The sequence below is a fragment of the Callithrix jacchus genome, chromosome 3 (assembly GCF_049354715.1).
Source record: "Callithrix jacchus isolate 240 chromosome 3, calJac240_pri, whole genome shotgun sequence".
NCBI lineage: Eukaryota > Metazoa > Chordata > Mammalia > Primates > Cebidae > Callithrix > Callithrix jacchus.
This window is the reverse complement of record NC_133504.1, coordinates 8,633,587-8,648,044: the sequence shown is the minus strand read 5'-3', so window position 1 is coordinate 8,648,044 and position 14,458 is coordinate 8,633,587. Positions and strand designations below refer to the sequence as shown.

Genomic DNA, 14,458 nt, shown 5'->3' with positions numbered 1-14,458 from the left:
AGCTTAATCTCAAGAATATTATTTATATGAAACACAATTCTGTTGTCTAGACTGTGTTTCTAACATTTTCCCCACATACTAGCTGCATCTCAGACAACTTAAAGGTGCTTTGCTAGAAAAGCAAGACTTAAGTTAGCCTGTTACGCTTTGTCCTCCTGTTCTAAACCCTGTCATGCTAGTACTCTACTTTTGCTGATAGCCAGAGAAAAAAAGCCAGAATCTCAGCAAAATAACCTAGCTCTTGACCTTGCAGAGGTTTTTGGAAGGTTCAGAATGTTCACCTGAGCTTGTAATACGATTAAATGTTTATAGTAAATGGTCACTTTTTCAGATTAATGTTGCTTCAACATTCATTCCTCCTTAAAAAATTTTTTTCTCTGGGTGTTAGAGAGGATGCATTTTAACCTTCCAAATGTACACAGTCTAAAGTAGTCTTCAGACCAGTGCTTGAAAATGCTTGTGCCAGGCTGGATGCGGTGGCTCACGCTTGTAATCCCAGCACTTTGGGAGGCCAAGGCAGGCGCATCATTTGATGTCAGGAATTTGAGGCCAGCCTGGCCAACATGATGAAACCCTGTCTGTACAAAAAATGCAAAGAATTAGCCATGTGTGGTGGCATGTGCCTGTTGTCCCAGCTACTCAGGCGGCTGAGGTGGGAGAATCGCTGGAACCTGGAATGTGGAGGTTCCAGTGAGTTAAGATCGTGCCAAAAAAAAAAAAAGGAAATGCTGGTACCTTCCCTTAGGAAGTAATAGTACTGAGAAAATCAGTAGTAAGGGAAAACAAACAAAAAACAGAAAAACCCTTCCCTGCCTCACTATTCGATAGCACTATTAAGCTCTGTACTCATTCCAGTTATGTCCTGGACATAGTTCAGTTTGCACCCTAGACTGAGCAGAGCTGATAACTGGTGCCACATGTAGCACACATTGAAAGGGCAGGACTCCTGACCAAACAGGGGACTCCGGTGTTCTCTCAGAGCCTCTCTTAGCTCATCAGTGCTGTCTGAAGCAGTAGGAGTTTCATTCTGTTCTATCAGTAACACAAGGTTCAATCCTGGTCTTTTAAAATGCAAAGCCATATGCCAAATATGCCAGTAGCTGCTCTTGATGAAATTATGTAAAGTTGTATTTCACACAGTTTGAACATATTTCTGTATTCCTTCAGAAGCCCTCTACAAACAAAACTAGGGCAAACGTCTCTAGATGCCATTTAGTTATGATGAGAATGTGGGGTGAAGTTCATAACCAATTAGCTACAGGATTTCACTCAAGAGATTATGAATCAATAGGGAGACTACAGGCATCTCTAGCTTTGGAAAAGCCCATGCCTCTGTTATTCACCATTGTTAGAATAAAACTCACGATCTATTCAGGGGCAAATTCAGAAACGTGGATGTTCTGTGTATGTATAATATAAATACATACATGTTCTAAAGCAGAATAACCTACAGTTAACTTTTATTAAAATATCAGGGCAGATGTAAAAGCCAAACTACCCAAAATGCTGTCCTCCAAAAAAAAGTTCTAAACTTTAAAATGCATGTTATTTTTATGCTAAGCAGGGTGGCTCACACCTGTAATCCCAGCACTTTGGGACGCCAAGGTGGGTGAATCACCTTGATATCAGGAGTTCCAGACCAGCCTGGCCAACATGGTGAAACCCTGTATCTATTAAAAATACAAAAATTAGCTGGGCCTGGTGGCGGGTGCCTGTAATCCCAGCTATTCAGGAGGCTGAAGCGGGAGAATCACTTGAAGCCGGGAGACGAAGGTTGCAGTGAGCCAAGATTGCGCCACTTGCACTCCAGCCTAGGTGACAGAGGAAAAAAATAAATAAATAAAATAAAATAAATGTTATTTTTAAATGTTCACCTCAGCCACAGGGTGAACAGACTGCCGTTTAGAATTTTAGCCAAGAACAGTTTGACGAGTAGGGGCTTTCCAAAGTGACATGTGTCTAATTGAATAAACAAAGTGATTCCTAGTCATGACAAGGTGGATGAGGTATAGAAAGATACTGAGGAAGGAGGGAAGACAGACGCGTGGACGCTGACAGTTACTCGTGTAGGCGCCCTGAAACATGGAAATAAATATTCTAATGTTCATCTTTCTGTTCTGTCATAATAGAAAAGAAGCATGAAGGGCCAGTCATTCAAAGTAATGACCTAATAAATCAGACACGGTAGAGCAGCAGTCTGCCGCGTAGGAGTCTTCCGATGAAAATCACACAACTGGCTCTTTCGGAAATGATAGTTCCATCGTTATCAAATAAGTAATCACAGAGAGAAGAGTCTTAGATCTCATTAATGTATTCTTTGAATATTCAAAGCAAAATGCATTTCATCTCTTGTAATGATCCAATCTTATTTAGCTTATTTTTTCTTAAATTTGAATAAACCTGTTTTATTTTCCCTGATTTCTTTATGTAAATTTGCTATGATTATTACATCACCTAAATAGCAAAGCATTGAAAAAGTAATCACAGAATGCACCTAAAATGTGCTGAGCTATAAGGAGAACGTAATTATTCTAATTCCTTCTTCACTTTAAAATTATCCCAAAGTGGGGGAAAAAGCACTTTCTCAAGTTTCCTGATTGTACTTTCATGGGAGTATTCTTTTAACAGTGTGTCTGCTGAGAAGTAGAGTCATTATCTCTGAGAACGGCTTTGGGACAGAGACATTCAATAAATATAATATATGCCAGTCTAAAGTCAAAGCAGCCGGTGGTTTATACAGATAATAGCACATTGAGAAGTGTCATAAAATATGCATGGAACAACAGCAGCTGACGCCACAGTGTGCATCACAGCACGGTGCAGCCACTCATCTGTATGTGGCAGTGGCAAAATGAATACAGTTAAAGTCTCAACTCACATCTCAGGTCTAACTATGAAAATATTTAATATTTATTTGGAATCTTTGCTCAGATTTTCATTGAAGACCATAAAAGAGCAGATTGGCATTTTGTCTCGGTAAAATTATTGACAGGCCCATGCCTTAAAGCAGAATTCACTTGGAATCATAAATTGACCTTCTACAGCAGTTTTGCTATGTTTGACATTTTGAATAACTGCATGTACATGAGTTCTCGTATCGGATGACAGTGTGTGCACGCGTAGTCTTTGACAGTGTAGGTAGAGTTGAAATAAGCCTGTATCATCATTAGCGGCGCTGGAGTTTCAAGTGTATTTTCTGCCTTTGTTTTCCATAAAGTTTTTTAACTTCAAAGAATATGATAAATTCATAAGGAAGAAATTTATATTCCTGGTTCACATTTTTATTGATTGGATATTTTTTATATTGATTAACAATTAGGCAAACTTGTTATTCCCTGAAGAACATTATGGAACGTGGTTCTCAAGCCCAGTTGCACATTAAGCTCATCTGGAGAGTTTTTCTAAATTTCAGGGCTCACGCTGAACCCAGACAAATGAACCCGGCATTTCTCTGAGTGGGAACCAGGCATTAATATTTTTTGGCAGCTCCCCAGACCATTTCAATGTATAGCCATGACTGATCATCACTGATGTTGAGAATTGGGGAGTTAATTCTTCATAGTCTTTTGTTCCTTTCACCAGACATTAGTTCACAGTAGACAGCACGTTTTGTGTATTCTATATACTTTATCATGTAATATTTTACACTAGGTAGTTGAACAGAATTCTTTCCAATGGAGCTTCAAATAAGAATGTCTTGGCCAGGTGTGGTTGCTCACACCTGTAATCCCAGCGCTTTGGGAGGCTAAGGTGGGCAGATTACTTGAGGTCAAGAGTTTGAGACCAGCCTGGCCAACATGGTGAAACCCCACCTCTACTAAAAATACAAAAATTAGCTGGCATGCTGGCACATGCCTATAATCCCAGCTACCTGGGAGGATGAGGCAGGAAACTTGCTTGAACCCAGGAGGCAGAGGTTGCAGTGAGCCAAGATCGTGCCACTGCACTCCAGCCAGGCTGAAGAAGCAAGACCCCCCCACCACCAGAAAGAATGTCTTAATCCAGACCTAGAAGTCACTCAGTTATAGTTAGATCAGTAATGAACATGTTTGCTTTTTTGCTTTTCACCTTTACACTTTTTCATCATAAGGGAAAATGCACTTTATTTCTTCTAGGTATACTGTACAAGGGAAATGGGGAAAACCAGTTTATCTCCCAGCAGCCTCCAGTCGTGAGTAGTATCATGGGCAATGGGCGAAGGCGCAGCATTTCCTGCCCCAGTTGCAATGGTCAAGCTGATGGTAATAAGCTACTGGCCCCAGTGGCACTAGCCTGCGGGATTGACGGCAGTCTGTATGTAGGCGATTTCAACTATGTGCGGAGGATATTCCCTTCTGGAAACGTAACAAGTGTCTTAGAACTAAGGTATGTCTTTCCTAAATTTGGGCTTTTAATCAAAGCTAAACACGCCTTTTAAAAAAAATGTTTAGTCTGATGTACTAATTTATTCACATAAATATACCATCCCAGGGTCTTAAATTTTCCCCAGAAAGAAGTCAAATTCTTGCTTATGTTAGAAGAAGCTCAACACATATATACTGTCTCGTGCATGTATTAAAGAGCTTAAAGTCACCCAGTATATAAAATATCTTACTGATGTCAGTGAATTTTCTGTGCTCCAAAAGGATAGAGCTTTAGGTTATTGTATGTCTTCAAATATCCTTTTCACATTTCAATGTGACCCTCTTAAATCTCTCTTGTTTTCTTTAGGATAACCCTGTGACAAAGGTGTAGCTCTTTTATTTCACAGTGGTTGAAATTAAGGTGGAAACGATTTTCCTGTGATTTCAGGACCTGTTATTAAATGAATTAAGGCTACAACTTTTAACTAGAATGTTGGATCTTCAGCTTGGGTTAATCCATTAGCCATAATGCCAGTAATAAAAGTAACGTATTGTCTCTGCTTTGTTCGTTTATGTGCGATTATCAAATCATTCTATTCTGTAAGTTATTTGGTAAGCTCTAGACTACAGAATTCATTTCCAGTATCATTTCTGCCAAGTTGGCAATTTTCCATACAAATAATTAAAATCTCAGAATTCAACTCGTATTTTAGAAGCTTTTCTAACTGTGCTTTCTTTTTTTTACCTTTTTTATCTGCTTCCACCAAGAAATAAAGATTTTAGACATAGGTAAGCATCTTACCTTAAGGTTATTGTACATTTTCAAATATCCTTTTTTCATTTCAGTGTGACTGTCTGAAATTGTTTTTTAATATTTCATCATGAGAGAGGAAACTTAGTATCATAGATCATGGGAGGAATTCAAAGTGCTTAACTGAACAATTATGATACAATATATTGCAAGTTCCTTATGTGATATAATTTGAGAAACTGTTGTTTCACTTGGTTCATACAATAAATTTTGTTGCAAAAAAGTAGAAGGAATATCTCTATAGCAACAATGATTTCCAAGCATTAGTTACTGACGACACAATCTAAGCCATGTTAAACAGAATGAAATCTGAAGCGTAGTAGGGAGGTCTGAGAAGGCCTGCATAGTTTGATGAATTTCTAGGACAGGTCATATTTTATTGGAGACTCTTTAAGAAAAAGAATCTAGAAATGTTTTACCTTGGCAATTTTTTTAAACATACAATTATGTGAACATGTGGCTTGGAAGAGACCCATGTGAGTGAGAGTCCCACAGCTTAAGCTTAATTATTACCTTGCTGGTAAATTCCTCTTTGCCTATAGTTTATATTTTCCTAAGCTGGGAGAATTACTAGATTTAAGAAGTAATGTTTTCATTGCCATTATTATGGAGGAAATGGCTGTCCTCAAAATGAAGGATGAATATAGTTGAAACAAATATATAGACTCAAAGTTTTTCTGTGCCACTTTCTGTGTACACATAGCTGGAGAAGATACAATAAAGGCTTGTGTGGACACATTTGATTGAAAAAACTTTCCTCAGGATAGCAAAAAAAAAAAAAAAGGAGGGGGGCGGGGAGAAAATGTTTTAAAGTAAAGCTAGCAAAAAGCTGGACAGATGGGACATGCTCGATCTAGTTTGGTCATTAAAATATCCAATGAAAAGATATCAGATGGAAACATTAATAATACTTTATGTGAGATCTTTTAGATGAATAAGTCAACACAACCCCTTTGAACTGTCATGTAGTGATTGACAGCTAGCAAACAAGAACCAAATCCTACTGAAACATGGATAGCTGTTGCATATCTGGGCGACCAAACATGGCCCATGACCTTTCCCGAGATCCCCTATCGATCTTATACTTGAACCTAATAGCTCGGCCACATGCTAAAATCAACAGTTTATCTCCCCCGGAATACTGAGCATGCAAAGCTCTGCTATTGGAAACCACAGTAGAATATCGAAAATTTTCTGATCTTGCCTTCTTGGTAGCTGTGGAGAAAAGAGGAAAGACAAACAGGTTGCACACCAACTGAATGTGAATATGCTGAAGGCAAATCAGGAAAAACTATCGAAGCAGCTCCCTTTTAACAAGCAGGCCTGGTACCTGCCAGGCACGTATGTTACTGCAGATCCACGCAGCCATGCTTCAGGGTTACAGGCGATGTAGTGGAGGCTCCAGGAGCTTACATATCTTCCCCAAAAGACATGTCTGAGAAATGCGTAGCAGACAGTTAAGGCACTCTAAAAATATATTCTTTCTTTCTACTGTACCACACAGACAGTTTTTCTGTGTCCCAACGTCTGAGTTTCAAGGGATTCATTCCATTCCCTGGGTATGCAAAAAGTAAGACTTTTTTCACAGTCATTTTACCTGTTACCTAAAACCATAATCTCTTCTTCTGGGAAGAAAAGAATCTATGAGGTCAGTTACGTTATTGTTAACAGCAGAAATTCATTTTGTACTAACTCCTGGTGTTTGGCAGTGAGACTCATCCTTCTCTCAAGACCCTCTCCCAGGCTTAGGAATAGGTCATAGAAAGAAAAAGAGATTGAAAAGTGTGTCTACATCCGCAAAAGAAATGGTATTGCCAGTTATTAACAATTAAAATATAAAAATGCACATAACCTTTCTCATCTGTGCATCATCCTAACTAAATTTGCCCTTCTGCATTTCCTTTCTGTGCCATGAATGCAGAGTAAATGTTTTGGGTTTTATATGGATAGTTATTCATATGAAGTCAATCAGTGTTAACTGATCACTTGCCATGTGTTAGGCACTTTGAAAAACAATAATATAAGACAAACTACCTTCTCTCAGAACTCACAATCTAATAGGGGAGACAAGGTATATATGTGACAGACTAAACAACATTATCTGTATAATTAGTTGACACTTAGTCATACCCATGATTCATGATTTCAAATGTGAGAGTAGTTCTGTGAAGGAAGACGTCACTGGAAGATGGCAGTGTGGTTAGGAAACATTTTCCGGAAGAGCTGATATTTGAGCTAGGTCGAAAAGTGAAGTCTGCTTAAATAGAACAGCAAGAAGAAAAGACGGCAGTCATGAAGAAATAGAGAAAGCAAGTAAAATGATGGGGATTGCAGGAGAGCTGAGCAGACATGTTCTGAGAGTAATAAGACCCACCTGAATGGAGCAGGGGGTTCATGGTGCTAATCATGAGAGATAAAGGCAGAAAGAGCAGGGGAGGGTTAGATTACTTGGGGCTTTGAGTTCTGTAAGGAATGATCATTCTCCCCTCTAGGATACCTGAGACAATGGGGACCCGTTTTAGGATCCTGAACAAGTGGCATACTCAAAGTGGCATTTTAGGAAGAGTAATTTAGTGTCAGTGTTCAAAATGATTCAGCGTCAGACGAATTAGAAAGCTGTTGCACTTTGAGATGCTAGATACCTACAATAGTGTGGCTATAGTGAAGAAATAGTGAAGAAAGCCAACCGATGAAATAAAGGGAAGGAGAGAATGCAGAGTCTTCGTCTAAGTGATAAGAAAGAGGAAGATGTAGAGAACGTGAGGTCTTGGAGCCCAAATCATCAAACATGATGATGTCATTGATAAAATAGGGATTCCATTTGCTTAGAAAATCATAAAACTGACCTAGCAAAGTCAACATACTGTAGTTCATTGGAACTTCTTCTTTTGGCTTAAAAAATTAAAATTCTTTTCAGATGCTTCTTCTGTGTGCCTGCCTGTCATCACCTTCCCTTTCCTGGTTAGTAAGATTCTGCCTGGCGTGCTGCCTATCCTGCTTTCTTGGACAGCAGAAGAGTCATGAAAGGTTTAGGAGTAGGTCATAAGAAGAAAAAGAAATTGAAAAGTGTGTCTAAATCTGCAAAAGGAATGTTATTGCCAGTTGTTAACGACTGAAATATAAAAATGCACACTTCTTATCCTCTTCTATATTTCATATACTATAAATAGTCTCATCCATTGGACTGATGGGGGAATAATAAAAATATTGAATAAAAATTAATATAAAAACATGTCTGCTTTTAAAATTCAGAGAGTATTCTATTTTATCAAACTAATAAGTATCACCAGGATATTACATAAAATAAAAATTCTTAGCTATGAATATTACCAAATCAGCATATTAAATTTTTTACATAAATGGAAACTGCTAGAATGCTTTAAAAATGTGTTTCTTTTAGGTATGCCAAACATTTTCTTCTCTGGTGTTTATAGTGTTCGTTTGCTAACAAACCCCTTTAATGTATAGTAAATTTTACCTCGTCCTTGTTCCAATTCTGACACATTCCAAAATGGAAAAATTACTTTAATTAATACCAGCCAAAGAGCACTTAAACATGTAGAGCTAAAAATCAACTTTGTGAATCATATATTACCAATTAAAGGATCAAGAAAGCGTCAATCATAAGTCTGTGAATTTGAATCCATTAAAATTTAGATACCAAATTGTAAAAATTTTATTCAGCACTCCTGATTGACTTAATATTTAACAGTCAAGCAGGTATGGAAACATCACACCCCAAGTCCCTGCTTGCAATGTTCTAAACAGTCTTTTGGTTACCATAAAAGAAGCTGTTTTACTTTTATATACTATTATATATAAATATAATTTGTTATGCATCTTCAAATATCTTATGTTCTAAGGGCTGTGGCACAATTTCCAACTCAAAAGATAGAAGTGCTAATAATGTCTATTCTCTGGCTTGTTCTTCATGAATATTTCTCTAGTCTGAGAAGGTTGAATTATGACAGAATAAATGAGCAGATCCAGCCTGCACTTAGCACTGGATCTGTGTCTAATTGATGAGACTGTAGAGAAGATGTCTTGAGAATTGTGAGGATCTTGGCAATTCAGGATGAGTTAAGAATCAAGGTGTAATATACTAAAGGTTCTTAACTCCATCTCAGTTTCTTTGGTTTTGCTATTGTCAAAGTTGTAATACTTCAAACCTTTCTGAAATGGGGAAATCTCAATCAATCACATAAGAATGCAGCTGTGCTTCTGCTAAGCTGAGATTCCCCAAAACCATGAAGAACATGCAAGATAGTTGCATAGGTACACATGTGGCAGTGTGATTTGCTGCCTTCCTCCCACTCACCCACATCTGGCATTACTCCCAGTGCTATCCCTCCCCGGCTCCCCACCCCAGCTGTCCCTCTCCTATTCCCCCCAATAGAACCCAGTGTGTAGTGCTCCCCTCCCTGTGTCCCTGTGTTCTCGTGGTTCATCACCCACCTATGAGTGAGAACATGTGGTATTTCATTTTCTGTTCTTGTGTAAGTTTGCTGAGAATGATGTTCTCCAGATTCATCCATGTCCCTACAAAGGACACAAACCCATCGTTTTTGATTGCTGCATAATATTCCATGGTATATGTGTGCCACATTTTTTCAGTCTACTCTATCGTTGATGGGCATTTGGGTTGGTTCCAGGTCTTTGCTATTGTAAACAGTGCTGCAATGAACATTCGTGTGCATGTGTCCTTATAGTAGAAAGATGTATAGTCCTTTGGATATATACCCAGTAATGGGATTGCTGGGTCAAACGGAATTTCTATTTCTAGGTCCTTGAGGAATCGCCACACTGTCTTCCACAATGGTTAAACTAATTTAAACTCCCACCAGCAGTGTAAAAGTGTTCCTATTTCTCCACATCCTCTCCAGCATCTGTTGTCTCCAGATTTTTTAATGCTCGCCATTCTAACTGGCATGAGATGGTATCTCAATGTGGTTTTGATTTGCATTTCTCTAATGACCAGTGATGATGAGCATTTTTTCATGTTTGTTGGCCTCATATATGTCTTCTTTCATAAAGTGTCTGTTCATATCCTTTGCCCATTTTTGAATGGGCTTGTTTGTTTTTTTCTTGTAAATCTGTTTGAGTTCTTTGTAAATTCTGGATATCAGCCCTTTGTCAGATGGGTAAACTACAAAAATTTTTTCCCATTCTGTTGGTTGCCGATTCACTCTACTGTTTCTTTTGCCATGCAGAAGCTGCGGAGTTTGATTAGGTCCCATTTGTCTATTTTGGCTTTAGTTGCCAATGCTTTTGGTGTTTTGGTCATGAAGTCCTTGCCTACTCCTATGTCCTGAATGGTTTTGCCTAGATTTTCTTCTAGGGTTTTTATGGTGCCAGGTCTTATGTTTAAGTCTTTAATCCATCTGGAGTTAATTTTAGTGTAAGGTGTCAGGAAGGGGTCCAGTTTCTTCTTTCTGCACATGGCTAGCCAGTTTTCCCAACACCATTTATTAAACAGTGTTTAATTAGTACTTGCTTGTACTAATTAAACACTGCTTGTTTTTGTCAGGTTTATCAAAGATTGTATGGTAGTAGATATATTGTGTTGCCTCCAATGCCTCTGTTCTGTTCCATTGGTCTATATTTCTGTATTGGTACCAGTACCATGCTGTTTTGATTACTGTAGCCTTGTAGAATAGTTTGAAGTCCGGTAGTGTGATGCCTCCCGCTGTGTTCTTTTTGCTTAGAATTGACTTGGCTATGCGGGCTCTCTTTTGGTTCCATATGAAGTTTAAGGTAGTTTTTTCCAGTTCTGTGAAGAAGGTCATTGGTAGCTTGATGGGGATAGCATTGAGTCTATAAATTACTTTAGGCAGTATGGCTATTTTCACACTATCGATTCTTCCTAACCATGAACATGGAATGTTTCTCCATCTGTTTGTGTCCTCTCTGATTTCATTGAGCAGTGGTTTGTAGTTCTCCTTGAAGAGGTCCCTTATGTTCCTTGTTAGTTGTATTCCTAGGTATTTTATTCTCTTTGTAGCAATTGTGAATGGCAGTTCATTCTTGATTTAGCTCTCTTTAAGTCTGTTATTGGTGTAGACGAATGCTTGTGATTTTTGCACATTGATTTTATATCCTGAGACTTTGCTGAAGTTGCTTATCAGTTTCAGGAGTTTTTGGGCTGAGGTGATGGGGTCTTCTAGGTATACTATCATGTCGTCTGCAAATAGAGACAATTTGGCTTCCACCTTTCCTATTTGAATACCCTTTATTTCTTTTTCTTGCCTGATTGCTCTGGCTAGAACTTCCAGTACTATATTGAATAGGAGTGGTGAGAGAGGGCATCCGTGTCTAGTGCCAGATTTCAAAGGGAATACTTCCAGTTTTTGCCCATTCAGTATGATATTGGCTGTTGGTTTGTCATAAATAGCTTTTATTATTTTGTGATATGTTCCATCAATACCGAGTTTATTGAGGGTTTTTAGCATAAAGAGCTGTTGAATTTTGTCAAAGGCCTTCTCTGCATCAATTGAGATAATCATGTGGTTTTTGTTTTTGGTTCTGTTTATGTGGTGAATTACGTTTATAGACTCGTATATGTTGAACCAGCCTTGCATCCCCGGGATGAATCCTACCTGATCATGGTGGATAAGCCTTTTGATGTGCTGTTGCAATCGGCTTGCCAGTATTTTATTGAAGATTTTTGCGTCTATGTTCATCATGGATATTGGCCTGAAGTTTTCTTTTCTTGTTGAGTCTCTGCTGGGTTTTGGTATCAGGATGATGTTGGTCTCATAAAATGATTTCGGACAGATTCCCTCTTTTTGGATTATTTGGAATAGTTTCAGAAGGAATGGTACCAGCTCCTCTTTGTGTGTCTGGTAGAATTTGGCTGTGAACCCATCTGGACCTGGGCTTTTTTTGTGTGGCAGGCTCTTAATTGCTGCCTCAACTTCAGACCTTGTATTGGTCTATTCATAGTTTCAGCTTCCTCCTGGTTTAGGCTTGGGAGGACACAAGTGTCCAGGAATTTATCCATTTCTTCCAGGTTTACTAGTTTATGTGCATAGAGTTGTTTGTAATATTCTCTGATGATGGTCTGAATTTCTGTGGAATCTGTGGTGATTTTTCCTTTATCATTTTTTATTGCATCTATTTGGTTATTCTCTCTTTTCTTTTTTATCAGTCTGGCTAGTGGTCTATTTTGTTAATCTTTTCAAAAAACCAGCTCTTTGGTTTTTTGAAGGGTTTTTCGTGTCTCTGTCTCCTTCAGTTCAGCTCTGATCTTAGTTATTTCTTGTCTTCTGCTAGGTTTTGAGTTTTTTTTTTTTATCTTGCTCCTCTAGCTCTTTCAATTTTGACTATAGGGTGTCAATTTTGGATCTCTCCACTCTTCTCATATGGGCACTTATTGCTATATATTTTCCTCTAGAGACTGTTTTAAATGTGTCCCAGAGATTCTGGTATGCTGCGTCTTCGTTCTTGTTGGTTTCAAAGAACTTCTTTATTTCTGCCTTCATTTCATTGTTTACCCAGTCGATATTCAAGAGCCAGTTGTTTAGTTTCCATGAAGCTGTGTGGCTCTGAGTTAGTTTCTGAATTCTGAGTTCTAACTTGATTGCACTGTGGTCTGAGAGACTGTTTGTTATTATTTCAGTTGTTTTGCATTTGCTGAGGAGTGATTTACTTCCAGTTATGTGGTCAGTTTTTGAGTAGGTGTGATGTGCTGCTGAGAAGAATGTATATTCTGTGGATTTGGGGTGGAGAGTTCTGTAAATGTCTATTACATTTGCTTGTTCCAGTTCTGAGTTCAAGTCCTGGATATCCTTGTTAATTTTCTGTCTGGTTGATCTGTCTAATATTGACAGTGGAGTGTTAAAGTCTCCCACTATTATTGTGTGGGAGTCTAAGTCTCTTTGTAAGTCATTAAGAACTTGCCTTATATATCTGGGTGCTCCTGTACTGGGTCCATATATATTTAGGATCGTTAGCTCTTCTTGTTATATCGATCCTTTTACCATCATGTAATGTCCTTCTTTGTTTCTTTTGATCTTTGTTGCTTTAAAGTCTATTTTATCAGAGATGAGAATTGCAACTCCTGCTTTTTTTTTTTTTTTGCTCTTCATTTTCTTGGTAAATCTTTCTTTATCCCTTTATTTTGAGCCTTTGTGTATCCTTGAATGTGAGATGGGTTTCCTGGATACAGCACACCGATGGGTTTTGGCTTTGTATCCAATTTGCCAGTCTCTGTCTTTTGATTGGTGCATTTAGCCCATTTACATTTAGGATTAATATTGTTATGTGTGAATTTGATACCGCCATTTTGATGCTAGCTAGCTGTTTGCCCGTTAGTTGATGCAGATTCTTCATTTTGTTGATGCTCTTTAGCATTTGGTATGTTTTTGGAATGGCTGGTACTGGTTGTTCCTTTCTATGTGTAGTGCCTCTTTCAGGAGCTCTTATAAAGCAGGCTTGGTGGTGACAAAATCTCTGAGTACTTGCTTGTTCGCAAAGGATTTTATTTTTCCTTCACTTATGAAGCTCAGTTTGGCTGGATATGAAATTCTGGGTTGAAAGTTCTTTTCTTTAAGGATGTTGAATATTGGCCCCCACTCTCTTCTGGCTTGTAGGGTTTCTGCGGAGAGATCTGCTGTGAGTCTGATGGGCTTCCCTTAGTGGGTGACCCAACCTTTCTCTCTGGCTGCCCTTAGCATTTTGTTCTTCATTTCAACCCTGGTGAATCTGACAATTATGTGCCTTGGGGTTGCTCTTCTTGCAGAATATCTTTGTGGTGTTCTCTATATTTCCTGGACTTGAATATTGGCCTGCCTTGCTAGGTTGGGGAAATTTTCCTGGATAATATCCTGAAGAGTATTTTCCAGGTTGGATTCATTCTCTTCGTCACATTCAGGTACACCTATCAAACGTAGATTAGGTCTCTTCACATAGTCCCACATTTCTTGGAGACTTTGTTCATTCCTTTTAGCACTTTTTTCCCTAATCTTGCCTTCTCGTTTTATTTCATTGAGTTGATCTTCGACCTCTGATATCCTTTCTTCTGTGCTTGGTCAATTTGGCTGCTGAGACTTGTGCATGCTTTGCGAAGTTCTCGTATTGTGTTTTTCAGCTCCATCAATTCACTCATATTCCTCTCTAAGTTGTCCATTCTTGTTATCATTTCCTCAAATCTTTTTTCAAGGTTCTTAGTTTCTTTTCATTGAGTTAGAACGTATTCTTTTAGCTCACGGAAGTTTCTCATTACCCACCTTCTGAAGTCTGATTCTGTCATTTCATCACACTCATTCTCCGTCCTGCTTTGTTCCCTTGCTGGTGAGGGGTTGTG

General features: G+C 38.5%; 1 protein-coding gene across 38 annotated transcripts in view; it reads left to right on the top strand.

The window, feature by feature from the left end:
* Window positions 1–14,458, top strand: part of TENM3 (teneurin transmembrane protein 3) — a 651,969-nt gene that overhangs the window by 589,062 nt on the left and 48,449 nt on the right. For 23 of the 38 annotated variants that reach the window (XM_035292578.3, XM_078366207.1, XM_078366206.1 and 20 more), the window contains 2 exons: window positions 4,116–4,365; window positions 5,112–5,132. In XM_035292578.3, coding sequence (XP_035148469.1) covers window positions 4,116–4,365; window positions 5,112–5,132 — 271 coding nt within the window. The remainder of the gene's footprint in view (window positions 1–4,115; window positions 4,366–5,111; window positions 5,133–14,458) is intronic. The other 15 variants (XM_078366209.1, XM_078366208.1, XM_078366204.1 and 12 more) reach the window with 1 other exon arrangement.